The sequence below is a fragment of the Canis lupus genome, chromosome 11 (assembly GCF_003254725.2).
Source record: "Canis lupus dingo isolate Sandy chromosome 11, ASM325472v2, whole genome shotgun sequence".
NCBI classification, from domain to species: Eukaryota; Metazoa; Chordata; class Mammalia; order Carnivora; family Canidae; genus Canis; species Canis lupus.
Window position 1 is genome coordinate 63574553 of NC_064253.1, and position 27676 is coordinate 63602228.

The following is a 27676-nucleotide window of genomic DNA, read 5'->3' on the forward strand; positions in this document are numbered from 1 at the left end:
AGGCATCCATCAGTTTTTCATTCTTTTTTACAACTGAATAATATTCTTCTGTGTGCATACAAATAAACGTGTGTATCTCATGATTTATCCATTCATCTGTCATGATGGACATCTGGGCTATTTCTTCCTTTTGGTTATCATAAATAACGCTGTTATAAACATTTGCACACAAGTTTCTTTGTAGACATATTTTTGCATTTCTCCTAAGTATATATTTACAGGAGTGAAACTGTTGGGTTATATGTTTAACTTTTTAAGGAACCATTAAACTGTTTCCCATAGAGGCTGTACCATTTTACATTCCCACCAGCAATATACAAGGGTTTCTGTTTCTCTACATCCTTGCCAACTTATTTTTCATTTTTCTGATTAAAGCTATTCTAGTAGGTATTGTGGTTTTGATCTGCATTCCTTAATGAACAATGAAACTGAACAACTTCTCACATACTTGTTGGCCATTTGTATATTTTCTTTAAAGAAATATCTATTCAAATCTTTTGGTCATTTTAAAAATGGGTTGTCTTTTTGTTCTTAAGCTGTAAAATTTCTTTACATATTCAGGACATAACAAGAAAACTATAAACCAATACCCCTTATGGATAAAAATCTTCAAGAAAATTTCAACAAATTGAATTCACCAAAGAATAATACATTATGACAAAGGTAGGTTTAACCCAGGGATGCAAGACTCTTTAACATTCAAAAATCAATGTAACTCACCCTAGCACTGATCTAAAACAAAAATACCTTAGTTGAAATGCATTTGACAAAATTCAGTACCCACTCATGATAAAAACTCTTAGAACCAAGAACAGAAGGGAATTTCCTTAAGCCAAGAAGACATGGATTGGCAAATATTTTCTGTAAAAGGCCAGAAAGCAAATATTTTAGGCTTTGTGGGCCAGACCATCTCTGTCGCAACTCCTCAACTCTGTGGCTGCACACACAAAACCAGTCACAAAAAATACATAAACAAATAGGTGTGGCTATGTTTCAATATAATTTTATTTATAGAAACAGGTGGCCAGCTAGATTTGGCCCATAGGCTATATAGTTTGCCAACTCCAATAGCCCTGCCAGGTTCTTACATCTATTGAAAACCAAGAGCAAACCTCACACTTACCAGTGAAAGACTGGTAAAGACTACTATAAGAAAAAGGCAAGAATGCCATGCCCATCCACTCTTACCACTTCTATTCAACACTATACTGGAAGTCCTAGCTAATACAGTAAGGCTAGAAAAAAATATAAAGGCATACGAATTAAAAAGATAAAACTGTCTAGTCACAGAAACTATGCTCATTAATATAGAAAATCCTAGAGAATTTATTCCAAACAGTCCTAGAAATAATAAATAAATTCAGCAAGGTTGTAGGATATACGGTCAACATACAAACAAATCAAAATAAGACAAAACAAAACTATATTTCTATTTACTAGCAACAAAAAACTGGTAAGTGGAAAAAAAAAATACTAGTCAAGTCCTATAACTCCAGCTCTGGCCAACACCTCAACTGCAGTCCTTGAACAACCCTGAGCCACAGGCCTTAAACTAAGCCCTGCCCAGATTCTTGATTCAGAGAAACAAATATTTTGTTTGTCATTTGAAGCTAAGTTCTAAGGTGATTTGTTACATATCCATAAATAAGTAATACATCCAGTGTAGGGAGTACAGGAGCAACAGAGGAGGTACTCACACATCACTGATGGGAACACAAAATGATATAGCCACTGCAGAGCAGCTCTGCACCTCCTTACAAAGTTACGGATCCCACTTACGTCACTACCATTCCCACTCACAGGTTATTTACCCAAATGAAATGCAAACATCTGTCCTCACAAAGACTTGTACCAGATTGTTCACAGCCACTTTATTCTAACCTTAAGCTGAAAACAATCCAAATGTACATCGACTCGTTGATGAATCCACAAATCATGACCTATTCAAACAACAAAAGACCAATGAGCACAATCAAAAGCAATACACAGATACACAATATAACATGGATGAATCTCAAAAGCATTATATGACTTCCACTCTCTAGTCCAACACACAAGGAACTTGGAAGACATCCTCCCATCAGTAAAAAGCTGAGCAAACTGAAAATCAACTCTCCTTTGATCGATTTGGAGAACTGAAGTCATAGGGCAAACTGCTGCCCTAAGAAGTGGAGAGACAGGCAGATGCAGAGATTTACATCTTACCAGAAGAAAGCAGGGACTCACACATAGAACTCTCCACCAGAACCAGTACTAGGGTAGGAAAATCTAAAGTGACCAATGCTGAAGGATCACTGTAGATAAAGCTAGAGTTGAAAACTCTATGGATGTCCGGTCTTAGGGAGGCTCCTACACTTTTGTTGAGTTTTTACCTCCATGAACCCTAGGAAGTTCTCACAGTGAGGATCAGATGAAAATCTCCTGCTTCTGGTAAGAAGGGAAAAGTCATCTTGATTATGCCCAGAGTAACATAGTGCTCTTAACAAGGCCTGCTCTCAAGAGAAACTATTTTGCCAGAGCCTAACTAACTAAAACTGGTTTGACTTGGGCCTAACTAACATGAGTGAAGAGAAATACCCAACTCCAGCTCCCCCTGGCCCTTCTGTCCTACCTAAGGAGTGAAAAATATGAGAAGCACTGGTGAAGTTCAAGCTCTAGGGCTACAGGCTCACTAAAAGACTGACACATAATCACAGGACCGTGGAATGTTTCTCCTCTCTGCACACCTTATCACCACATCACTAAAGGCCTTATTTATCAAATTTCCTTCTACCCAGTATCTCATGGTAGGCTTCCAACAAAAAATTTAAAAGGACAAAAATCGTTTGAAGAGCCAGAGGAAGCATCAGAAGAAGACTTACAAAAAAAAAAGAAAAAGAAGAAGAAGAAGACGACAACGACGACGACGACTTACCTATGGCAGGGATATTGAAATCATGAAGTCAGGAATGATTTTAAGTTGATTATACTTGAAACTAATGTGACACTGTATGTGAATTATATTTCAATTAGAAAAAGAAAAAAAAGAGGTATGATTAACATGCTAAAGGCTTTAATGGGAAGAGCAGACAACATGTAGGAACAGATGGGTAATGTAAGCAGAAAGACAAAAATTCGAAGAAAGAATCAAAAAGAAATGTTAGAAAACAAAAGCGTTATGTGAGTGAAAGAAGCCAGACTAAAAAACCACATACCAGATGGTTCCGTTTATATAAAATTCTAGAAAAATCAAAACTGTAATGACAAAAAGCACATCTTTTTGGTAAGAACTGAGCGTAGAGGAAGAAGACTCACTGCAAAAGGGGAAGCAGGGAACTTTCTGGGGTGTTACAAATGTTCTATTATCATGGTTGTAGTAGTGTTACATGACCATAAACCTTTGTCAAAACTCATCCAACTGTTCATTTAAAATTAATTTTTTATATGTAAAGTATATCCAATTAAAAATATACAAATTTTATTTTATTTTATTTTTTTAAGATTTTATTTACTCACTCATGAGAGACTTAGAGAAGTAGAGACATAGGCAGAAGGAGAAACAGGCTCCCTATGGGGAACCCAATGCAGGACTCGATCCCAGGATCACGCCCTGAGCCAAAGGCAGATGCCACCCAGGCATCCCAAAAATATACAAATTTTGGGATCCCTGGGTGGCTCAGTGGTTTAGCTCCTGCCTTCGGCCCAGAGCATGGTCTTGGAGTCCCAGGATCGAGTCCCACATCAGGCTCCCCGCGTGGAGCCTGCTTCTCCCTCTGCCTGTGTCTCTGCCTCTATCTCTCATGAATAAATAAATAAAATATTTTAAAAAATACAAATTTTAAGTACATAAATTAAATATATATATATACACACACACACATATATGAATTAATCTTGATTTATAGAGGAAAGAAAAGATGGTGGCATCTTACTCATTTAATTAACCATTTTAGGTGGTATACATTTCTACTCTTGCCTTGTTTTATGTATATCTTTCTTATTTATTGATGTTTTGAGCTCATTCACCCAATATAATTTTTTGCCAGGATCTATCAAATTTTAGTGACCTTTTTTCACTCACTCTTATTACATGAAAGACATTCAGGTATTTTAAAAGCACAATTATATTACACAAATGTGCCTACTAGTAACAACTGTAACGAACACTCTCTCATCAAAGTCCAAAACTCTAGAAAGCAGTAATCGCTGGTGTCAACTGTGGATCTACTTCCTATTAGTCAATGGCCAGAGTCAGTGCATGTTTTTGGTTCTTGTTGTTTTAAGATTATTTTATTTTAGGGGCACCTGGGTGGCTCATTGGTTGAGCGTCTGCCTTTAGCTCAGGGCATGATCCCGGGGTCCTGGGATTGAGTCTCACATCAGGCTCCCCACCAGGAGCGTGCTTCTTCCTCTGCCAATGTCCCTGCCTCTCTGTCTCTCATGGATAAATAAATACAATCTTAAAAAATAAAATTATTTATTTTAGAGAGAGGGAGAGTGAATGGGGAAGGAGTAGAGGGAGAGAGAATTTCAAGCGGACTCCCTGCTGAGCACAGAGCCCAAGGTAGGGCTCAATTTCAGGACCTTGAGATCATGACCTGAGCCAAAACTAAGAGTCAGATGCCCAACTGAGTCATCTAGGTACCCCATGTCAACACACAGTTTTATTATTTCCATAATAAATTCTACAATTCTATCAAAAGCTGGTATAGGCACTCATCTTTATAATCTGCTAGAAAATTGGAACCCATCAAACTGCCTAAGATAAGACACTTCCAACAGAGAGAATGGTTGTAAAATCCAAAAAAGTATCTGAAGTTCAATCCCTTTGTTTTAGAATGGTCCTTGGCAAGTTAACATAAAAGCACAACTCCGGGGATCCCTGGGTGGTTCAGCGGCTGAGCATCTGCCTTCGTCCCGGGGTGTGATCCTGGCATCCCAGGATCAGGTCCCGCATCAGGCTCCCTGCATGGAGCCTGCTTCTCCCTCTGCCTGTGTCTCTGCCCCTCTCTCCCCCTCTCTCTCTCTGTGTCTCTCATGAATAAATAAAATCTTAAAAAAAAAAAAAAAAAAAAAAAAAAAGCACAACTCCCTTGATTTATTTAATACTTTATACCAAGTGCAAACCACTAGTGCCCATTAGAGCAGAGTTCTTTAGTATTCTACCTTAGAGAACTTCTTGTTTAAACACCTAATGAGAGATGGATTAAATTTAGGTTTCTAAGTCAGGTCAGCAAAAGGGAAGATCTGCAGAGCAAATACTGTCTCTGGATTTCCTAATTAGCCCGAGTTCCTTTAATTTTCTGATTAGTGAGGTACTACCAAGGTAGACCTTGCTTGTTGATTGAGTGGTTTACGGAAAGAAATGAGGTTACCTTGGCGTACTGTTCCAAGACTGTGGCTGCATCACCATGCTTCCTCTGCTCAACCAGTTTTCCTGCAAAAATAATAAACACTTGACCATAGTTGGCTTGCTAAGAACAGTATTACCAAAACTCAAATTTAAATAGTTTTGGGAGGTACTTTTTCTTTAAGATTTATTTATTTTAGAGGGTAAGAGAGTGAGAAAGCATTGAGTAGGGGCGGGGCGGGGGGGGGGGGGGACAGAAGGAAACAGAGAGAGAATCCCAAGATCTTAAGCGAACTCCACGCTGAGTGCAGAGCCTGACTCAGGGTTGATCTTACAACCCTGAGTCCATGACCCAAGCCAAAACCAAGGGTCAGACGCCCAACCGACTACACTACCCAGGCACAGGAGGTACTTTTAAAATAAAAATGGTCCTCTACAAATTGTGAGCTTTACAGTATACAGTCAAATAAAACTGCTTTAAAATAGCATTTCCCATAGTGTTCCCTAACTGTTCCATAGGATAATAAAAGGCAACACCAAAAAACCATTCTCAGGTCAAGTAAGTTTGTGAAACACTGGGCAAAACAAAGCTAAACAGATTCCTTTGCTGAAATGTTTCACTAATATATCTTCATAATTTACCAAAATATATACTTTGTGAATTTCTGTTAGGAAATAGGCAGGAATACCAGAGTCCTATCTTAAATGACAGTTATGATCTAAATTTAGCATGGAATGTGAAACCCATGTATTGTCAAAACCATCCATCAAAAAAGCTTATAAAGGCACAGGTATGGGAAACTGACCTAGCATCTCTGGCTCATCCATTTCTTCCTCAAATAGGAAGAGGCTGCTGTTCTTTGGTTGAGCACTAAGATGAAGGTAGCTGGCTGGGGGGTGGGGAGGGGGTGGTCATGCGGTATCTTTAGATCCTCGATTCACTCGGTACAGTTGAGATAATCATGCTGTGAGAGGCACACAAGACCTGAAATTGACTACGGGGCTGGCAGATTCATGTATCCCCTCTCAGGCAAACTCCAGTACATGTATCATCCCTGATAAAAACAGGTAGAATCATCTCCACAATTTAAACAGCTCTTTCTTTTTTATATAAACTGCCTAAGTTAAAGTGCACATGAAGTGACTCCACCTTCTACCGTTTCTCAACAATCTCTGACAACCGCCTTCCCTACCTTTTTTTGCTAACCATCTAGGAGAACTGGGTGAACACCATAAGGCATGACAAACAGCAAGCTCGGAGTTATAAAGAATGTAAGAGATGATAATAGTCCCGAAGAACAGAGCTGTAAGGTATAAACGACCAAAACATAAATTCCTAAAGCAGAAGTAACAACGGAGCCAGAATGAGAAACTAAAAGGCTTAATATAGGGAATTCACAAAAACTAAAGAGTTTTGGAAACTCTTAATGGAAATTAAGAGGCCTTATAGAAGAGCCTGCAGATCCAATAACCAGAAAAAGAATGTGGTAACCTTACACATTTTTATGACCCACAGAAAAAGGAAGAATGCAAACAACTAAGGAGGATACTGTATATACATTTAACAGGATTTAAATTGGAGTTTTTTCAGGACTGCATTTTTTTTGAAACCATAACAGTATTTTTGGGGTGCCTTAGTAGCTCAGTCAGTTAAGCACCTGCCTTCAACTCAGGTCATGATCTCAGGATCCTGGGATCAAGTCCCACATGGGGCTCCCTAATTAGTGGGGAGTCTGCTTCTCCCTCTCCCTCTGCCCCTCCTTTCACTCATTCTTTCTCGATTTCTCTCTTAAATAAATAAAATCTTAAAAAAAACCACAGTATTTGTAAAACTCTAAAAAGGGCAGGGGGAATAATACACTAATCACTTTCCTCAAGCACAGCTGAGAGAGCAGAGCCCCTATTCACCTCTTCTCCCAGGTAGCCCTTAAGCTTCCCTCCCTCTAAGAAATCAGACTGACATAGGGCTGCCTCTGGTTCAGACAATCCCCAGACCCTGACACAGCTAAACTGCCTTTGCTTTCAGAATGCTTATACATTTTGCCTTTTCTTTTACCTCATTTCTCATAAATGTTATTATGGTTTCCCAGTGATCTACTGTCTATACCTGAATGGCTCCACTCCAAAACTCATGTTTACCTTCTGACTGGGCACATAGCCCCACAGCTACTCTGTGCTAGGTGTGGCCATATGATGTAAGTTTTGGCAAATGAGATGGAACAGAAGAAACAGTGTAACTTTCAGGTCATTTCCAACTTCCAGTGTTCTCCTGCAGCTCTAGCTTTTTCCTCTTGCTAAGGACTGGAATAAGGGTGTGGAGAAAAATCCAGCTACAACCATCTGCCTGAGATGACAGTGTCATGATGGAAGGACTTCTCAGTTCTTCTGTGAGAGACAGAAGCTTTATCATGTCACTGTACTGGGGGACTCTCACTGTAGCACTTTAACCTTTACTTAATAAACCCTTCTATATCATCTCATTAATTTTTATTAGTGAACAGGAGACTGCCTCAAGGTATGCTGTCCTAAATTTACTTGCAAAAATTGCCAAAGAAAGGAAGAAACAGAACACCTTTGGGAGAGTTATTTCAGAAAACCTGAACAGCCACGTTTACCTGCCAGAGTTCTGCCAAGGTCAGCCAGCTGGTCTTTGGTCAAGTTAAGCTGGGCCGCCACGCAGAGAGCTTGTTGCCAGCTGCCACTAGCCAGAAAGGCATTGAGAGCTTTTTCGTGGGCTCCACAGCGGGCAAACACAAGCCCCGCTGGCTCATAGAGATGCTCCTGTGTCAGGTGTTCTCCATAAGCAATGCTGATATCCTGTGGCGAGAGGAGATGCGGGTTAGTAAGGAAAGGTACAGTTTCTTAACCTCCAATGTAGGCTGTCTCAGTCACTACATTTGACCCTCTCTTGAATTACTTAGGAATATCCTGTGGTTAGTCAGTGATCTCAATCACTGAGGATGTGCCATGTATCCACTCAACAAATAATTACTGAGTACTACTCAGGACAGCAGGAATCACACAGTAATGCAAAAAATAACAAACAGGCAAGAAAAACAAATAACAAGAACCACCAAAAGGTCCTGCTCTTGTGGAGACAGAGAATGGACTTATAAACACAATATGGCCTGTGACATAGTGGTCGAGAGAGAGCGAGATGGGGGTGCTATTTCAGAGCACTGTGAGGAGAATAAGCCATGTGAAGAGTTACGGCAGAGTATCCCAGGCCAAGAGCTACAGAAAGCACCATGGCCATCTGGCAGGGATGTGTAGGGAATACACAAGACGGAGTAAGAAGAAGGCTGGGGTGACTGGAGAAAAGAGACCACAGAAGAGAGGAAGAGACAATGAAAATAAGAGCCAAGAGGCAGCCATCAGCCCAATTCTCTATCCCCAGGCTCAATGTTACGCAGGAACACAGACACACAAAGTTCCTGCCTTTAAGCAGCCCACAGGCGGTGGGGTAAACAAATCAGTGCATCAGCACTTTGTTATGTGTCATCACTGAGGGAAGAAGGTGACCTGGGAGCTTGGTTGGGCACCTTGCCCTGGAACAGCTTTCTGGCAGAGGAGACCTGATAGTTGAAAGACAAGTGAGGCTGAACACAGGGGCAGGAAGAGGCCTGGAAGGGGCAGCCGATGCTAAGAAAGCAGGCAGGAGCCAGAGCACAGAGACATGGACCAACTGCAAAGGGCAGTCAGTGATGGTGGCAAGGATGAGCAGTGGTTATGGGTACAGGCTCTGGGGTCAGACAGCCTGGGCTCTGCATCCCAGGCCAGTGGCTTCACACTCCAGCTCCAGGAAGCAAGCTGTTTTCTCATCTGTTCACCTTATCAGGTCTTTATGAGAATCATACAGTACATTTAGCAAAGTATCCGACATATAAGCAAAACTAAATAGATGTTTGTTTAAACAAACAACCTAACTGTATATCCTTTTATTCTAAACTACATGAGAAAAATCTACACGCCTCAGGATGACCTGTCATGTGACAGCAAGGCTGCGCTGGAGCAAGGTATCCCATGCAGAAGCTGCCATGGTATTCATGATGAGGAATGGGGGACAACTCCTAGGTTTCCAGCCTGGGCAATTTCTTCAAATAGGGGTAGGTCAGGGCCATTCTCTTAGAGAAGATTTCAAGATGAGGTGAATTCATTTGAAGATAAACCCTGAAACCAAGAATTCGGGATCCTGACCCCTTTCCAGCTAAGGGACAAAGCAAAGTCAGAAGAGCCTCATTTCGCACTCCACTCACCTTGTACTGCTGCGAATCTGATGGGTATAACTTCAGAGCTTCCTTATACAAGTTTTTATCTTTTACTAAGTTTAAGCATTCTGAGAAGTATTCAGGTCCTGAAGAATAAGATTCATACACACACAAGTTTAAGACTTTAGAAGCATAATGGATTTCATTTATACCAATGGTCTCTCAACGAAATCAACAAGGGACCTTGGTAAGACCTGCAGAATCAGAGTATCAGGAAAACAGAATACAGGAGTTTTAATTTTAGCAAAGCACGTTGGCAGATACGACGTATTGAGAGGCACTGCTTGGGATCAGAGTTCTATGTAAAAGGCTACTTTATACACTATCCCTGATAAAATAACCACCTGACCTTGTGTTTTCTCAACCTCCTCCATTAGGATCATCTGGGGAGCTTATCAACCATACGGATGCCTGAGTCCTATCCCAGCCCAGCTCAATTAGATTCTCCAAAGAAGCTCAATGACACCCAGGTAACTTCCTTATCCCCATCTTAGCTCTGTGGAAAAAACCACAACTGCTGACACCAGGAACTCCAGCGTGGGACAGGGCTGGGGTAAAGCAGAACAACTGGCATCGTGCTAGTCCTATTCCATCACTACCAATTACAGCTCTGTCCCTCTGGGAGCTACCGGTGGGCACGATACTCACTCCAGATAAACTACCTGTCCCTCAGGTGTTTGCAAATACCATGGGAGAAAAGTGAATTATCAATTTTCATTCTGAGATACTGAAATGAATTTAGGAGGTGGTCATCCTTAACCCAAAAAGGATCTGCTCCATTGTTTTAGTTAGGGAGCTCCTCTAGTTCATTACAAGTCATTTGCTTTGCCTTCAGCTTTTCAGAACATATGATAAAATTAGGTGCACATACATTAACTTTAAATTTTCAGGAGCAGAAACTACAGTCTATGTCTAAGCCAACACTTTAACTTAGATCTGTCTAGCTCCAAAGAAAATCTGAAGCAGAAATAAACATATTAATCCTTGCACTTACCACATTTGCTGAGGTGGCCAATGGCTTTTTCATATCGTTTCAAGTATTTGTCTATAGTGAACCGCTGGTAATTAGTTTCCATTTTCTTAAGTGTATTAAGAAATGGAAGATATTCTTTGGGATCCTTAAAAACACACACACAAACACACACACCAATAAGTGACTTTTATTGCTTACAATTACATTTATTTATAATATGCATAAAACAATTATAATACTCAATAAACCAAAAGCTACATAATTTTTAAGCTACGTACTACATTAGTATATTAATCGCATACTATATAACATATAAAATGAAACATAAAACAAGTTTTGGTGAAAATGCTTTAACCTATAAGCATTGTCTTCATTCTGAATAATGACGATGTTCTCCTATTCAGTTTCACAACCACTTATTTAAGAGGCAAATAAGGAAAACAAGGTTTCAATGTATAAGATATTCAAAAATGCATCCAAGTTTCTCCAGAAGTGCAAGGCATTGTGCTTGGAGCTGTTTGCATGACATCTCATGCCCTCCCTCTACAAGTTTTTTTTTTTTTTTTTTAAGATTTTATTTATTCATGAGAGACACAGGGAGAGAGGCAGAGACACAGGCAGAGGGAGAAGCAGGCTCCCTGTGGGGAACCTGATGTGGGACTCAATCCCGGGACCCCGGGAACATAACCTGAGCCACAAGTAGATGCTCAACCACTGAGCCACCCAGGCATCCCATTAAGATTTTACTTCTATAGACAAAGAGAGAGAGAATGTGCACATAGGCACACTTGTGTGTTGGGGGAGGGGCAAAGGGAGAGGGAAAGAGAGAATCCCAAGGGTACTCCATGCTGAGCATGGAGCCTGAGGTGGGGCTCGATCCCAGGACCCTGAGATCATGACCTGAGCCGGAATCCAGAGTCAGACGCTTAACCAACTTGCCCTACCTTCCAGCAAGTTTTAAAACAAAGGTAAAATTGTATTGAGTTGAAGACAAAACTCTAAGACCCTGCCAACCAAGATTTTATTAGCACTGTCTGCAGCTCTGTGCCATGCCCCAAAAACTTTTCTTTCTAAAGAACAGATGCTCCTTGTTCTTAATGCAATTTCACTGGACAGAAGACAGAATAAATACATGTAATAATAATCTAGAAAAAAAAACCCAAGAGAAAAAAATTAAATACTCATGCATGTAATATAGAGAACAACTACAGGCCAAAGTGCTCAACTGACAAACATTTAGAAATAATTCGCTATGTACAAAAAATACAACCAAGCCTCACCCTCAGGAAACCTACCATCTAGTAGAGGAGCTAGAATGATATGCAGGGGTAGGCAACGAGTGCAGAAGTGCATGAGGCCAATCTCATCCAGTCCCTATGGGTGGGCAGGGAGGCAAGAATGGAGCACTGGCAGGATGCTACCTTGGCATCCTTTCCTTAGACGAGTGAGAATTAGGCTGGTGAATGGGGAAGGGGATGGTGGTGAAAGCCCACAGGCCCATGGGAAGCAGAAATAACACTACCTGCAGAGGTGTGTGGTTGCTAGGGGGACAAAAGCACCGCTTCTCCTCTACCGAGAGCTGAGAAAAAGGCACAACATCAAGAGGAGCAGATACACAGAGACCAGGTCCTGGGAGGCAGGTGCCTAAGTCGTATTACAGCTTCTGAACTTTATCCCAGGGGCAATGGGGAGCCTACGAAGGATTTCAAATAGGAGAATGAAGGATCAAAATTTCCTTTTGGAAAGATGCTTCTGGCAAGAGCAAGGAGAAGGATGACAGGATGAAACTGAGGCTGTAGAAACCAGACTGAACACTGTGCAGACCAGGGGCGCCCAAGCTTTTCAATGAGCATGCCAAGGTGGGACAAGAGGCCCCAAACCTTCCTATTCTCTGTGCGCCCACTTGCCAGCCATCTAAGAAGGAACTGCATGGGAATAGGAATCATTCGCTGTATTTCCTCTACAAGAGAATTTGTTCACATGTATGACCATAATCTTAAAAATAATCATGTAACTTTATTTCACTTGTTCAACCTGGCATCCAAAACACTGATCAGCCCCGAACTATGATAGAGAATGAGGCTTAGAAGCAGAAACCCTGGAAAGCCCCAGCTCTGCCCCCCAGGCCTGTACTCGCTGTGTTCACATCAGACAAGATCCCGTGCTGCCCAGGGCAGGGTTTCCAACTGCCACAACCACAGAACCAAGATCCAAAAGGACATTCAAGCAGTTAACAGCACGTACCTTCTGTGACTTTTCGGCTACCATGAGGACCAAATCAAAGTCATAGGTCCCGAGAGAATGATCATATAACTCATTAACATCTACCAGAAGCAGCAAATACTTCAAGGCCTCTTCAGCACTCACAGCATCAGGAACTGGTGGAGTCCTGCCTGTCAGAGTGTACGGAAACAAAACACAACAAAGCCAGTTGGGGAAAAAACCCACACATGTAGCAACATAACCAAAAAGAAAAAGTAACAAACTTTCTTGACAGAATTGGATACCATATGATTTCTTTTGTACAAGTTTTGTAGGGAAGTACTCAAAAAAACTGACACAGGTCTTAAAATGGCAACCAAAAAGCCACATATTAATGTGTGATGTGGCTCTGACTGTGGTCAATGAGCTCTCCAGAAGCCTGGAAGCCTGGTGACAGCCGAGGCCCCGTGAAATACCAACCGTGAATGGGTCTCTACCTTGAAGCTCGTGTACCTTCTGCAGCACAATCTCCAGTTCTGGGGTTGTTTTCTTCACATGAGAGGTGAGTATTGACAGGCAATACCTGAGGTAAGTGAAAAACACCAGAATAAGAATGAACAAGGTGAGTAAGGATAGCAGTACGCTTCTGTGACTCAAAAAGTGCCAACTAATGATGGCGCACATACTTGTGGGGATTGATGCTCTCCATGGCTACTCTCAGAGTATCACAGATAAGATCTACTTTTTTCCCATCAGGATCCTCCCTGGACAGCTGGACAGCGCTGGTAACTGGTGGAGGATACATGGTCTTTGTAACATCTTCTTCCCTAAGAACAAGTCATTAAGAGGTCACTAACTGAACATGTGGCTCCTGATACCAAATGACTGACATATACCCAGGCATGCTGAAGAGGTAATAAAAATGGCTTTTGGAAAAGTTTCATCGCTTTTCAGCCTTTTGGCTAAGACCAAATGTGGAAACAGGATCATCATATTCACATAAGGTGAAAAATGAACAAACAAATTGAGAAATGAAAACATGTCTACAATGAGGGGCTCCTGGGTGGCTCAGCTGGCTGCTAATTATCTGGCTTTGGCTCAGGTCATGATCTCGGGGTCCTGGGTTTAAGCCCCAAGTCAGGCTCCCTCTGCTCTTCCGCCCTGCTTGACTCTCTCCTTCTTCCGCTCTCAAATAACTGAATCTTTTTTTGTTTGTTTTTTAAATATTTCATTTATTTATTCATGAGAGACACAGAGAGAGAGAGAGAGAGGCAGAGACATAGGCAGAGGGAGAAGCAGGCTCCATGCAGGGAGCCTGATGTGGGACTTGATCCTGGGACTCCATGATCACGGCCTGGGCCAAAGGCAGGCGCTCAACTGCTGAGCATCATGTGAGCATGCCACACAAGCATCCCGCTAAATCTTTTCTTTTTAAAAGCACATCCACAAACGCTTGTACAGTGATATAGATGTTTCATTCACATTAGCCCCAAACTGGGTACAGACCAGGTGTCCAATTGCAGGGGTACAAATAAACAAATTGTAGCATATTTGCATGAGGGCACACTACTGAGGCGTAAACAGGAACAAACTAGTGATACCAGCAAAAACATGGGTGAATCAAGGTAATGTGCCGAATGAGAGCAGCCTAACTTACTAGGAAGAGTAAATACCATAGGATTTCACTTATATAGAGTTCTTCAACAGGCAAATCTGATCCACAGTGAAAAACTCATGACAGTGGTTGCCTAGTGGGTGGGGACAAGACTGACTGACACAAGGTTTGGAGGAACTTTCTGAGGTGAAGGAGGTGTTCTCTATCTTGACAGAGGTTTGGGTACATGGAAGTACACACTGGTCAGAACTCACTGAATAGTGCATTTATGATTTATGCGTTTCACCACATGTGAATCTGACTCGCAGAGAATGCACTCTAGTCAGCATTCTACAAAGTGAAATATTACGAGATTACGAGATAAAGTAGACTGACGCTGCAATTAACTTAAAATTTGCCTTAAAAACGATGAATGACATGGACAGATGGTACATCATGACAAAGCACACATAGGAAAATATGAACTAGAGAGTCTAGGTGGTGGCACAGGATGCTAACTCGACAATTCTCTCAACTTTTCTTATATGATTAAAATTGTTTCTTAGGTTGGAAACAAGACATTGCAGAAAAACATGCCATTTGCCCTCAATTTCATGAGACACATAGTCCCTAGGTACACCTAAAAACAGTCAATTATAATTCTAAATGACGTGTTTTCAAGTCTTAGTTTTAAATAGGCTGTTTTTAAAAAGGGTAAAGGGCAAAAATCTATTACAGGTGGCATCTCAGAGTTATAGTGATAAAAACAGTATCAAACGCCAAGTTAATTTTTCTCCTCTAGCTACTTATCTGTTTGATTTCCTAAACTAGATAAATTGTGGATATGATACTCACAAATTATTCAAAATACTTACTTCAATTCTGTGAAAAACAAATTAATATGATTTACAGAATCTATCTGCCTTATGAAGGTTTCCACATTTTCAAGAAACACCTACCCAAAAAAAAAAAAAAAGGACAAAAAAATTTTAGTTCCAATCGCACTGGATCAAGTTTTAGGTAGGCTAGAGTTAATACCACATTTACAAAGTTACCTTAGGGTTATGGTCATGGATCAGATTGAGATTGATTCTCAGTTTTCTCATGCATTCAAATGCTTCTTTAAACATAAGTCTGAAAAAAAAAAAAAGTCTGTGAAGCAGCAGGGAATGAACACAAAGGTCATATTATAAAAACTAAACTCCCTGGATCCAACACATTTCCTTATGATACAAACCAGTTATACTTAACAACTACTACTGGGTTGCTACTCTCAACTAACAGAATGAAAAATCAGGTACCAGATTCACTTGCCTTCTTAAAAGGTGGGACTTAGTCACCATGGCAATCTGGTGGACTACATCCCCACATATGTGTGACAGAAAATCATCACAAAACTTGGGTGTACTTTCTCTCTTAACAAGATGTTAAGAAAGGTCTTTCTAATACAAAGTTTCCCTAAAATAAATTAACAATGGATCATTTCCTTCACAACAGTGGCTCAGGCATTTTTGGGTCACAGGCTCCTCTGTACATCTGCCAAAAGCCTTAGGCCTTCTGCTTGAATAAATACACACAGAGTTTGGTACAATTTCCCTGGGTTCACAGACCATCTGAAACCCATATGGATCCCCTCAGGCTAGGAAACCCTGTCTTGCATGGTATGTTTCATCATTCTTTCTACAAGGAATACTTATCAGACTTTGTAATACAAAAATCAAAGTATAGGAAGAAAAAAAAAGCCTCAGAGAATCTGATTGATGACATGTGTAGTACACCTTTTTCATACTTTAAGTTTTAAAATTTTTAACAGAATAATTATTATCTTCACACAGAAGTTGTAACAAGTAAACTAGTTATATACATGGTTCTTACTTGTCCAGCCACTTCCGAATCTGAGCTAAAACCAGAGCTCGATGATGAACAACTTCTAAGTTTCCCCTTGGCATCTTAAATAAATCAGAACAATAATGTTTTTAATTGAATAGAAAAAATTTAAATACCCAGGATATACTTTACCTAACTCTTCATAGAGAACTACAATACTATAAAAATGAGCACACTTCCTGCAGAATCTAGTTGTGCTCCAGACAACCTTCTCTTCTAGCCTTGCTGGGCACAGCCTGAACTAACTTTACTCCTTTATGTAAAGCTAACAGAACCTAGCACCCAGGAAGGATTGGCTTATGATAAACTGTTACAAATGATAAGAGGGCCTAAAATACAATCTGCAAGAACTGTTTCGTATTGACAGTCTAATAATAATCAGAAACACACCCTGAAAAGTTAGCTTACCTGTAATATAAGCTTTGTGTCCTGGGGTACAACGGTGACAATACGTGAACCCCTCTCCACCTTCCGCAGAGATTCCCCTTTAGACACATGGCTGCTGCTCAGACCTGCATGTAAGGCTAAAAACACCAGTGGCTAAGCCATAAGAATCACTGTCATGACAAGCCACTTTCCATTAACCATAGTCCAAACTGAACATATGATCCAAAATAGAAGAAAGCAGGGATGCCTGGGTGGCTCAGTCAGTTAAGTGTCTGCCTTCAGCTCAGGTTATGATTCCAGGGGACCCTATCAGGCTCCTGCTCAGCGAGGAGTCTGCTTCTCCCTCTTTCTCTGCCCCTCATTTTGTGCTCTCTCAAATAACTAGTATCTTTAAAAAAAATTAAAAAAACAAAAACAAAATAGAAGAAAGCAATTAACAACCATACCCCTTTGCTCTCCCACTCAACCTTAAGACCAGTAGCCTTTCTGACTATATCATTCCTAGAACCTGCTTTCTCTTTCACAGAGCCCTCATGCATATTCACATACATAGCTTCTCAACTGATTTAGAAAACACAGGGAGGATGCGGTTTTTCTATTTCATCATCAGTGAAATGACATCAGTGAAAGATTCCTGGTTTCCAAGTTGGAAGCAGAGACTAAAAGTGAAGTTTTCTAGAACAAGAAACACACACACACACACACACACACACACACACACACACACGGTGGGGGAAGGAGACACGTGGAACTAAAGAAAAAATGGACACAGTTTTCTATAAACCATGAGAGGAAGGAAGTCTTTCACATCTACAATGGAGGGTAGTCACAGTGAGCAAAGGAAGATTACAAAGAAGTTAGACCCAGTTTGCATCTACATGGTACCCTAAGGTAAAATACTGCATTAGTTATATAATCCTGAAAACATTTTAATTTCACAATGTTCTGGTCCATGGAGGACCTCCTTCTCTGGAGGTCTTTGCTAACTCATGTAAAATATTGAACTGAAATATGTTGAGATTAGGGGCTAAGTACATGAACTCTAAAGGTTTTCTCAGTCTAGGACTCTGATAAAAAGCCAAAGTAGGTGGTGAACATTAAAAGTCATTAAGACTTCAAAGGACAAAAAATATTAGAAGAGGGACTATTTTCTACTATACATGCTGAACACTTACTGTTAAATGAAGCATCTCTCAAGCAAAAACACTGGCAGGTATGGGAATGGGTGGTCAACAATAAAAATTCATCATATACTGCAAATGATGTGATATTTGAAGCAACCTACAACAAGGCAAAGGGGAAAGTTAGCTTTATCATTTGGAGCCAAAACTGAAAAAGATCCCACACCAAACCAAGCCCTGTTACCTCAGTGTCATTGATAAAAAAACGACACCTGTCACTCAGACCAAGGACACATTCCTGCAAAGAGACAAAACTGAAATTACAAATAGTTCTAACCAACTTTGTTAAACTAATTTTTCTATTACATAGTTCTATTGCCCTGTGGTTTCATAACGAAGTCCATGTCAAGACTGAATACAGTTACCTATCCTCAGAGTTACCACCCTCTCATTAGCCACCGAACACCTCAATACTACCACCACACCCTGTCCATTCCTTCATTCTCCTATCAGAGGGGACAATCATATCTATATTGATAGATTATAAATTCCAGAAGAGCAGAGGTTAGTCAGCTATTTTGTTCTGTAACCACTGTATCCACCCACCCAACACAATTACAGACATTCCAATATTTGATGAATGACAACCTACTGAATACTATTTTGGGGATTACATTTTTGCTGTCCCCAAATGGTACTTAAATAAAACTAACTCTGAATAATCTGTACAACAGGGGCTAAAAGTCTATCAACTGCATTTTTCTGTCTTTTAATGTATAGCTCCAAGGAAAGGAATCAACTATCTGCTAAATACATCCTGGATGATCTCTTAATCCCATTTCATACATGAAGAGGCCAAGGCTCAGAAACTTCTGATACCCTGAGATTAGGTGGAGACCCATATCTACCTCCCAAGCCCACATCCTTTTACCAAATGCCATCAGTTCTTGGGCCACCATTTTTTTTAAATTAAATTTTTAAAATTTAAATTCAATTTGCCAACATACGGTATAACACTCAGTGTTCATTCCATCAAGTGCCCTCCTTAGTGCCTGTCACCCAGTTGCCCTACCCCCCCCCCCCCACCTCCCTCTGGGCCAACATTCTAAGTGGTAAAGCTTTCGGCCCTGCATTCACTTACCTCTCCCCCAATCATGGCCAATTCAGTCTGAGTGCACGGATAAGGAAACCGAACAGGAAATCCACCAGGGTTCTTCCATGGCTCAACAGCCAGAGAGGGGGACTCTGCAGGATTGGCAGATGAGATTTACAAAAAGCTGGTACACTCGCTGTAAAACACTGTTGCATCAATACTTGCTGAAACATTTAACATGCAATTTGGATCACTTTCCACGTATATTTTGGAAACTCATTAGGACACCCTGGTCCAATATAGGAGAAAACAGGGATAGAATCCATCTGCTAGTTCCACTCTACAGCTTACGGTTTTCTAGGACGGTTAAAAGACTTAACAGTCAATGTGGCACTGACAAGAAACTCACGAGCAAACATTCTTAAGAATTAAACATTTATGTAAGTCATAAACTCGCTTTCCTAACATTCTGATACTCACCCCAGAAGTACTTAAGTATCTGGCCACCAGCCAGCTGCAATGCTACAGACTTGGTCTTGGAATTACAACACAGACTGATTATGACTCCATCCACTGTCACAGATGAACTGATGAAAATTAAAAAAAAAAAAGCAAGAATGGGAATGTGAGCAGACCACTTTTCTCAAAAGTAGTAGCATTTCACTGATTTTGCAGAACAGAAAAAGAAATAAGCAATTGACCTTTGGGCTGCACTGCCTATTCAATACAATATATACATAATACATACACACACGTGCACGAAGATACACACTGATAGATAAATATTGCAAGCAGTAGCCCACACAAAATAATGACCCATCACATGACACTGTTTTCCACAATGCCAATAAGCTAGGTGTCTACGCTGTGAGGTCATCACTCCCATTCTGGCAGCAACTTAATACAATTTATAACAACTTAATGTCTTTGTTAGACATGCATGGTATCATTTCTGTCTCCTTAAAATACATACTGTAGTAAATAAAGCAATGAATCTGTAGGAAAATGAGCATACTCAGTATCTCTTATTGCTATCATATTCACTCATGGAAATCTGTGGGTCTTCATTAATGAGAAGAGGGGAAACTGTTACTGTCATTATATTTTTTTTTTCATGTGTCAATGAACAGAAAGTAGATATGTCTTAATAGAAGTGGAAAAAGTAAAAAAGAAGCAAGTGTTGCCAATGCTAATCGTTATTCAGAGACTTTTTGGCCAATACAAAGAATGGCCCAAATTTTGTGAGGATAAATTATCTGTGAATAGGTTAAGAGAAGACACTCCAGACCACAACTGACTGGGACTGGATCTAGGCTCTACCTATATGATGACAGGCAAGTTACTTAACTGCTCTGTACCTTCGTGGTCTGGCTATAAAACAAGGGTGCTAATAATACATACTTCAAAGAGGTAGTATGAGAAATAAGTTACCACAGCATTTAAAAGAGTATCTTTTACAGAATGTAAGGTATATTAATGTAAGATATAAAATATCATATATATATGGTATAAAAACCCATAAGCTAATTAAGAGACTTTATATTCCTTAAAGACATTAATACTGTATATAAACAAAATAGCCCTTTTTGGGGGGGAAACAAAAATCAAAGCAACAGAAATTTTAAATGGCTTCTCATTTCCTTTACAGCAAATGAGATGGATCTAGGTTTTCTTTATACAATCTGATGAAAAAGAATTTCAAATTTGCAGAAGCAGAAATTTGTACAATTTAGGTATTTCCGGATGTAAATTGCTATTACTTTTTATTATTTTTATTTTAATCCTAATGTAGGTAACAGAGTAGTATTAGTTTCAAGTGTACAATATAGTGATTCAACACTTCCAGACATCATCCAGGGCTCATCACAAGTGTCCCCCTTAATCCCTATCACCTGTTTCACCCATCTCCCATCCATTCTGCTTTTTAAAAGCTCCAGTTACGGTTAACTGAGTATTGCATATAGCTAGAACACTTCCTGTATCCGTCTGGATGCGAGTCAAAAATTAGTAGTTAGTGACTACAATGGAGTATGTTTTGTGTATACAATAAAAAAAAGTTCCTAATTTTGCAACAAGGGTTTTTTCAGAATTATAATCTGCCTAGGAAACTCTCAATTACAAAGTAGCCTGAGGATTAAACATTAGCTTAGACGTAATGTGCCAAGTTTTGACACTGGAAGCCTGAGGCTTTCTCGGAGCTGTCCTCACAAAGCTATCTACTGCACAATGGGGCTTGCGTCACAGAAAATAGCATTCATTACCTGAAACCTGTACTGTGACAAAGATGCAGTCTAGGATCAAAACAAAACTCAGGGCCAGCGAGCAGTGAAATTTTAGCAAAGAGAAAACAGAGAAGACTTTCTGGTACTACATGTAGTTAAGTGCCAAACTGAATATGTAGAAGAAGCCAGAAGCAGCATTTCGAAGTCACCACATCCAAGTGAAGTGCATGTATATAGACCTATTAACAAGGGTAACTGTAGCGGTTAATTCTCTTTGGCGAACAATTACCCTGCTAGAATGTACGTATATGCTGAATGAAAAATTTTAACACATCTTCAAAATGTTTCGCCCCATCTACTGGTATTTGTCCTATGTTCCACCCACTTCTTGATGCATTTTTGGGTTTGTATCTTGACGTGACTCAAAACTACACTTCACTCTCTTGCTAAGTGTGCTTAACAAGGAAGCTTCTGCCCTCAATCTTGCTCACTAGAAGTCAAAATCATCCTAGACCCAGAAAAGACAAAAGTGTAACACCATCTGCCTACGAGCACATGAAATTCAGGGAAGTGTGGCCATACCTAATATGGAGCTGCCTGTGCTCGTCATCCGCCTCAGAAGGGGCCACAGTCAGATGGTGAATGGCAGACTGAGGGCTGGACGGACTGTAGCTTACAGCCAGGAAAACGTCTTCCTGAATCCAGGTGATAAGGCTGAACTTCAATGGGTTTATTTCTTGATCTTCACCATTCTCAAACTGAAGTCTGTTTTAAATATTGAACAACGTGCAATACATGAATCAAACTTAGTATGACCGAGATTTTCCTAAGTGAAGAATGAACCACTTTGTATACGATCAATTCCTAATTATTTGGAGGGACAAAACCTGAGGTAATGCCAGAATATTTTTCTACTTATTTAGGCTTCTTATATTCTGAGATCTTTAGATTTGAAGAGAACACTTCAGGAAACTGACTATCCAAGAAATCACTTGCCCCAGGCCCTATAGTAACAAACTCCGGAGGCTTCCCCATCACCACTTGCCAGCATTCAAACCAGGCTCCAGCAGATACGTGGGTCTCAGAAGAGTGGTATTTTTCAGCATCTCATACCAAAACAACTAATTAGCTTCAGAGATGGTTTCTTTGGCCTGTAACACCTGCCTCCTGTAGTATTAACACATCAGAGGATAGCACATTTTTGCCACCTCTGGCAGGAACTCATAAGGGCTACTTCTCCCGCCTTCTAGCTTAAGTAGCAAATCCTCAGCACGCACTGAAGAAGCTGGGTCACTACCCTGATCTTTCTACTCAATCAGCTCTTCCAGGACTCCAGTCCCTCCACTGTGTTCTTCCCACCATGGGAGTATATTACTCCCTCCGGTCCCCACCGACACACTTCTCTCACCATGGCCAACCCTCCCCGTCCATCTCTGCTGATCCTAACCTAATCTCTTCTTCAAAGATGAAGTAAGTATTCATGTCCTTCATGAAATCTCCTAAATGACTTGGAGCTGTCCTCTCAATTTTTAAAAAAATGAAATTATGTTCTAAATTGTCTCACACTTCCTAGTTTGCCTTAAGTCTGTCCTCTAGTGGGTTCAATTCTGTGAAATGAAATAATCCACATAAAATGTTCTTTGAAAACGACTAAGCATTATATAGGCTGCCACCAAATCATAAGCAGGTTGAAAGCTTATATAGATCTATTAAATATACTGCATATACTTAAGAAACATATTGCTTATGAAATTCAGTTACTCATTTTAGTCAGTTTACTGTCCCTATTAATTTATAAACATATGCTCTCATGGGGCAGAGTTAAAGAACATGCGCTTATCAAATAGAATGCAATCAAATCCTGGATTCTCACAGAAGTCATATTATAATTAGTAATTATATTTCAGGGTCATTTCACAATACTTATACCTGAGGTACTCATTTATACCCAATCATTTATAACATTGTTTCAATGGGAAAATGCATTCTGATTTCCAACCTGAGGGACTCAAAACACAGCAACCCAAAGTTCCGGAGTGTGGGATGCAACAAAGACAGAGACTGCATTCAGTCAGCCAGTATGTGAACAAGAGAGCCCCTCATATACACAAGCAAATGCAGCTTGGCCCTACCACCCTTACCTCTACCTTTCCTACATGACCTTCCCTGGAGAACCAAGGGCTGCTGGAAGAAATGGCTTCTAAGCCAACTACCAGCTTGGCTCCACTGCCACCCATCAGCATATGGCATGCAGATACAAGATAACAGACTTCCCCACCAGGCTGAAAAACCAGGGCCCAGCCATCATATCTACTTGTTTCATTCAGCAACAGGCATGGAACAGTAACAGTTGGCTGAATTTAGGACTAACTGCTGTTCCCAGAGGTACAAGGTAATAAAAAACAACCTACTTGTATCGCTTTTCCAAATGAGGTGTTCTAAGAGAAACTTTAAATCCATTTCCACCCACAGCTCCCAGCTTCACTGTAAGGTCCACACTTGGACTATCATCTAGAAAATAAAAATGCAGTTACTATCTTAGTAACCCACACACATTTTTCCTAATACTAAGGGTACTAATCCTGCATTTAACCCCACTTTAGAAATAAAGCAATCTAGAAATAACCACATCTCAACCTCTTAATTCTGTTTACTTTTAAAGCTGAGAATCCAAGATGATTTGTAAACAATGCTACCAGTATCATGTGCCAATATAATTTACACCATGATCACAGAACTCACAGATAAAAACAAATGTCGGCTTCTCCTACACATCAGGAAAGCAACTAAAAACTCACAGAAATGGGATGGTGGAAGGACAGGTGGAGAAGCTAGAACACCTAAGTGAGATCCTCATCCATTCTTATTCAAGCAAACTGCAAACACTTTGGCATTCTCTTCCCTCATCTATAGAACAGAAAAACATGGGGCACCTGGGTGCCTCATTGGTTTAGCATCTGCCTTTGGCTTGGGTCTTCATTCTAGGGTCCTGGGATTGAGTCCTGCATTAGGCTCCCCATAGGGAGCCTGCTTCTCCCTCTGCCTATATGTTTCTGCCTCTCTCTGCGTCTCTCATGAATAAACATATAAAATCTTAAAAAAAAGAACAGAAAAACACCAGCTCTGATGCCACTCCTAGGAAGGCTGTGGGATCAAATGGAAATCTGTGCAAAGGCAATGGAACCTTAAAACATGTTAAAGATGCAATAAGATACTTTGCTACTTCCAGGGTGAATGTTATTCTTCAATCACGGACTCTTCAAGTTCAACAAGCGAAGAGAATCGCTCTTATAGGCCAGAGTGGGATCAGACTCCCTCCCACTCCAAAACCCCACAAATTCATTAGATATTATCATAATAATGAGATTAATTATTCTGGAGCTAAGGTAACACCACACTGTAACTCTCTTTTGTGCAGGAGGGACATGGTTCAGAACTTCTTGGTTAATGGTTTTGAACATACCACATTTATAAACAGAAATCTGGTTACTGGCATCTAGGATTGCAAGGTCGTTACTCTTTTTGGGATGTGCAGAGAACATGACTTGATTCACAGGGTGCGGGAGCAGCAATCTGTAGGTGCACATGGGAGGTGGAACCACACTCTGTTGGAAGACTGTCACCAATACCTTGTCTGGGTATGAGAGAGAGAAGAGATCAGATACATGCATGTTTCATTTGTAAAGTGCAACCAACATCTGACAGCACGGTGGCACTAATAACGGTGATAGAAAATATACAGCAATTCCTAAAAATGTTTGGTGTTTTTATTGTAAATAAGCGAAGCTTAAGTGTCAGGGCTCTGTCTCTGTCTGGCTACTGTCACCTCCAGGTCCAGAGCAGTCCAATGAGGGCAAGAAGGCCTTTGGGTCTAGCTTGAAACCAAGGCATGCGACCAAGCCAGACTGAACCAAGGCAATGATTCCCTTCGAAATCTTTAAACCACTCCCTGATGCACGTTTTTAGTAATAAGACCTATCTGATTAAGTCCCCTGTACAGAACATATAATTATAAAATTATATTAGGACTGCTACAGAGAATAAAATTCGCACAGCATCACACATTGCAATCTTAGAAACAAGTTTTCTTTATGTTATCAGCAGTAGGTAAACCATCTATTCAGGTGACTACTTCTTGCCCCAATTCCCTCTCCCCATCATACAAAGAACACCAACCAATCCTCACATTAGACAGTATCTGTGACTTGAACGTATTGGATAGATTATACAATTAACAAGTATTATATTAAAAAACAAAGCAACCCAAGTGAGGTGGGGGCAAGGGTCAATGTAAATCTATGTCAGAGCTAGGAGATAAGGCTCACACACCAATGCCACAAAATCAGTTTTCTTCTATACTTGGGGTCAAAATTTTCAATGTCTTCAAAGGCCAGAGAGGTAAATTCATGAAGAATTGGGGTGGGCAGGGGGAGGGAGGAGGAGGAGGAGGAAGGGATATGATTCTCAGCAGAGTACATGCCCCCACTAAGGGCATCCCCATCCAATCAAAATGAAACAAGAAATAAGTAAAAATAAACCAAACAACCAAAGCACCACACAAGCCAAAATTTCCCAGTTTTAGTTAAACCATCACATCTGCAGGAACAGGCTCACTGACATGCTTTCTAGCTCCTTACTTCCATCAATGACAGCCACGTTTGCCATATCACTCGAATTATCTCCTGAGCTCCGGTCAGTCGTCCAGTGCCAGTCATAGCAGAGGTAATGCCAGCCCTGGCAGAGAATATGGAGCCGGTATGGGGTCACCAGGTCCCACATCAGACACACAAGCTTGCTCTTCCCGCAGGTGCTGAAGGGCAGACTTTGCTTGAGATACCAGTGATAGTTCCCCACAGTCCAGAGCTGCACTGCAAGGGAGAAATGAGAGGAAAAACGTCAGAGGCCAGAGGACCAGACTGCCTATTACCTGCTGGACAGGGATAGGGGCAAGTGTTCCTTTTTCAAATGACCCTTCCTGCTTAGCCTCTTCACTCAAATAGTAATAGTAATGATAATAATAGTCAAGAAGTAGTTTTCCATGGGGATAATCTAAGGCCAGAAGCACACATTTATGCTGTCTCTACTTTTAAACTTTAGGGTCATGTGGACAGAAAATTAATAGGAAGACAGTGCTTTAGTGAGTTGTGTTCTCATATAAAGATTTAGAAAGAAAATTTGGCAATTAGATTAAAAGTATGACAACACTCAATTTGAGAACATTAGATTAGCATCACTATATTGTATTAGGCTTAAGATGCTTATTATTTTCTTCTAGGAGCTTTACATGCAGTTATGTCCCGGCGATCTGGTATTAAGCATAATTCAGCTCTCCAAGGAAGAAGATCAATACTAATCCTTCATCAGCAATTGTTCCTTCCAACATCTGTTAAAAGAATAAGATCTAATCCTGGGGTACAGAGGAAATGGGGGAGATGCTGATGACAGCACAAACTTCGAGTTCATGTTCCGAGAATCTAACACAGAGCATGGTGATTATGGTTAACAATTTGTATGGTACGCTCAGAAGTTGCTATGAGCGTAGGTCTTAAATGTTCTTGCCGTAATAACCAAAATGGGAATTAACCATCCAAAGTTGGATGTTAACCAACTTTGCTGTGGTAAATATTTCACAAAACATATGCGTGTCAGATTATCATAGCATACATCTTAAGCTTGCACAATGTGTGTCAATTCAATCTCAATAAAGCTGGAGGGGGAAAGACCTAATGATGTTGAAACCAACCTTTGTTAGAACACTTTTACCAAGCTGTAAGTTGCTAAGTTAGACTACATACTCATGCTTTGTGAGGACAGACAATGGGGCTGTTCCTGAGCAATATTTTTATTCCGAGCATAACACAGTGCCAGCCCTTGACACTCCGGCTAATCAGTGGTTCACAACTCTGGCTGCATATTAATAATCAACTGGAAGCTTTTTTATTTTTAAATTAAGCACTGATGTACACATTCTAACACGCCATTCTAACACAACAAATTCAACTCTGAGATGAGGCCTGGATGGCATTTTTTTTTTTTTTCTAAAGGCATAGCCAGCATTGAGAAGGACTGTGCCATGAATGAATTAAATGAGCTTCTAAATAACATTTCAGCTAAAGAAAAAGTTCTACTGATTAAAAAGTTTGAAAGCCACTTAAAAAAACAATCAAGCGAGAAGATTTATCAACAAAAATGTTCACTGCATTTTTGTTGATATGAAAAATCACAAAACTTGAAGTGCATAACAGAATGAGATTTAATAAGCTGTGGCACAAATGAATATTATACAGCAATTTAAAATGATGTCCATGGGTATCTGAAATGGAAAGATGTCTGTTATAAAACTACATGTATCATACTTATATACTTAACAAAAATGAGATCATAGCCATACACATAGAATCTGGAAGACAAGAAAATTTTAATAGTGCTCATTACTGAGCAACAGAATTATGGAAAAATTCTGTTTCTTCATCTTTACTTTCTAATATTTTCTCATATTACACATATACTGAAAAATACATATTTACAATCTAATCTACAATAAAAAGGCACAGAGATTATTCTTCCTTGTATCTAATGCCGTTTCTCTTTCACTGCTAT

The 27676-nt window shown here is 40.2% G+C and overlaps 1 protein-coding gene and 1 long non-coding RNA gene across 4 annotated transcripts in view; one reads left to right on the forward strand and one right to left on the reverse strand.

Annotated features, from left to right (window-relative positions):
* ELP1 (elongator acetyltransferase complex subunit 1) overlaps positions 1 to 27676 on the reverse strand; it is a 58715-nt gene that overhangs the window by 18762 nt on the left and 12277 nt on the right. For all 3 annotated transcript variants that reach the window (XR_004803545.2, XM_025432629.3, XM_025432628.3), the window contains exons 11-29: positions 25714 to 25944; positions 24540 to 24710; positions 23488 to 23587; positions 21659 to 21841; positions 19335 to 19441; positions 18903 to 19006; positions 18006 to 18059; positions 17816 to 17921; positions 16662 to 16777; positions 16242 to 16315; positions 15422 to 15500; positions 15242 to 15321; positions 13459 to 13599; positions 13270 to 13355; positions 12815 to 12963; positions 10592 to 10715; positions 9586 to 9683; positions 7945 to 8146; positions 5355 to 5416 (exon numbers count right to left, since the gene is read on the reverse strand). Coding sequence is in view for 2 of the 3 variants with exons in the window: in XM_025432629.3 (XP_025288414.1) it covers positions 5355 to 5416; positions 7945 to 8146; positions 9586 to 9683; positions 10592 to 10715; positions 12815 to 12963; positions 13270 to 13355; positions 13459 to 13599; positions 15242 to 15321; positions 15422 to 15500; positions 16242 to 16315; positions 16662 to 16777; positions 17816 to 17921; positions 18006 to 18059; positions 18903 to 19006; positions 19335 to 19441; positions 21659 to 21841; positions 23488 to 23587; positions 24540 to 24710; positions 25714 to 25944 (2267 nt within the window). In the remaining variant the exon portion in view is untranslated. The remainder of the gene's footprint in view (positions 1 to 5354; positions 5417 to 7944; positions 8147 to 9585; positions 9684 to 10591; positions 10716 to 12814; positions 12964 to 13269; positions 13356 to 13458; positions 13600 to 15241; positions 15322 to 15421; positions 15501 to 16241; positions 16316 to 16661; positions 16778 to 17815; positions 17922 to 18005; positions 18060 to 18902; positions 19007 to 19334; positions 19442 to 21658; positions 21842 to 23487; positions 23588 to 24539; positions 24711 to 25713; positions 25945 to 27676) is intronic.
* Positions 6073 to 27636, forward strand: LOC112650018 (uncharacterized). The gene is made up of 3 exons (XR_003129872.3): positions 6073 to 6211; positions 9975 to 10067; positions 26352 to 27636. It is a non-coding gene; the product is annotated as an uncharacterized LOC112650018 (long non-coding RNA).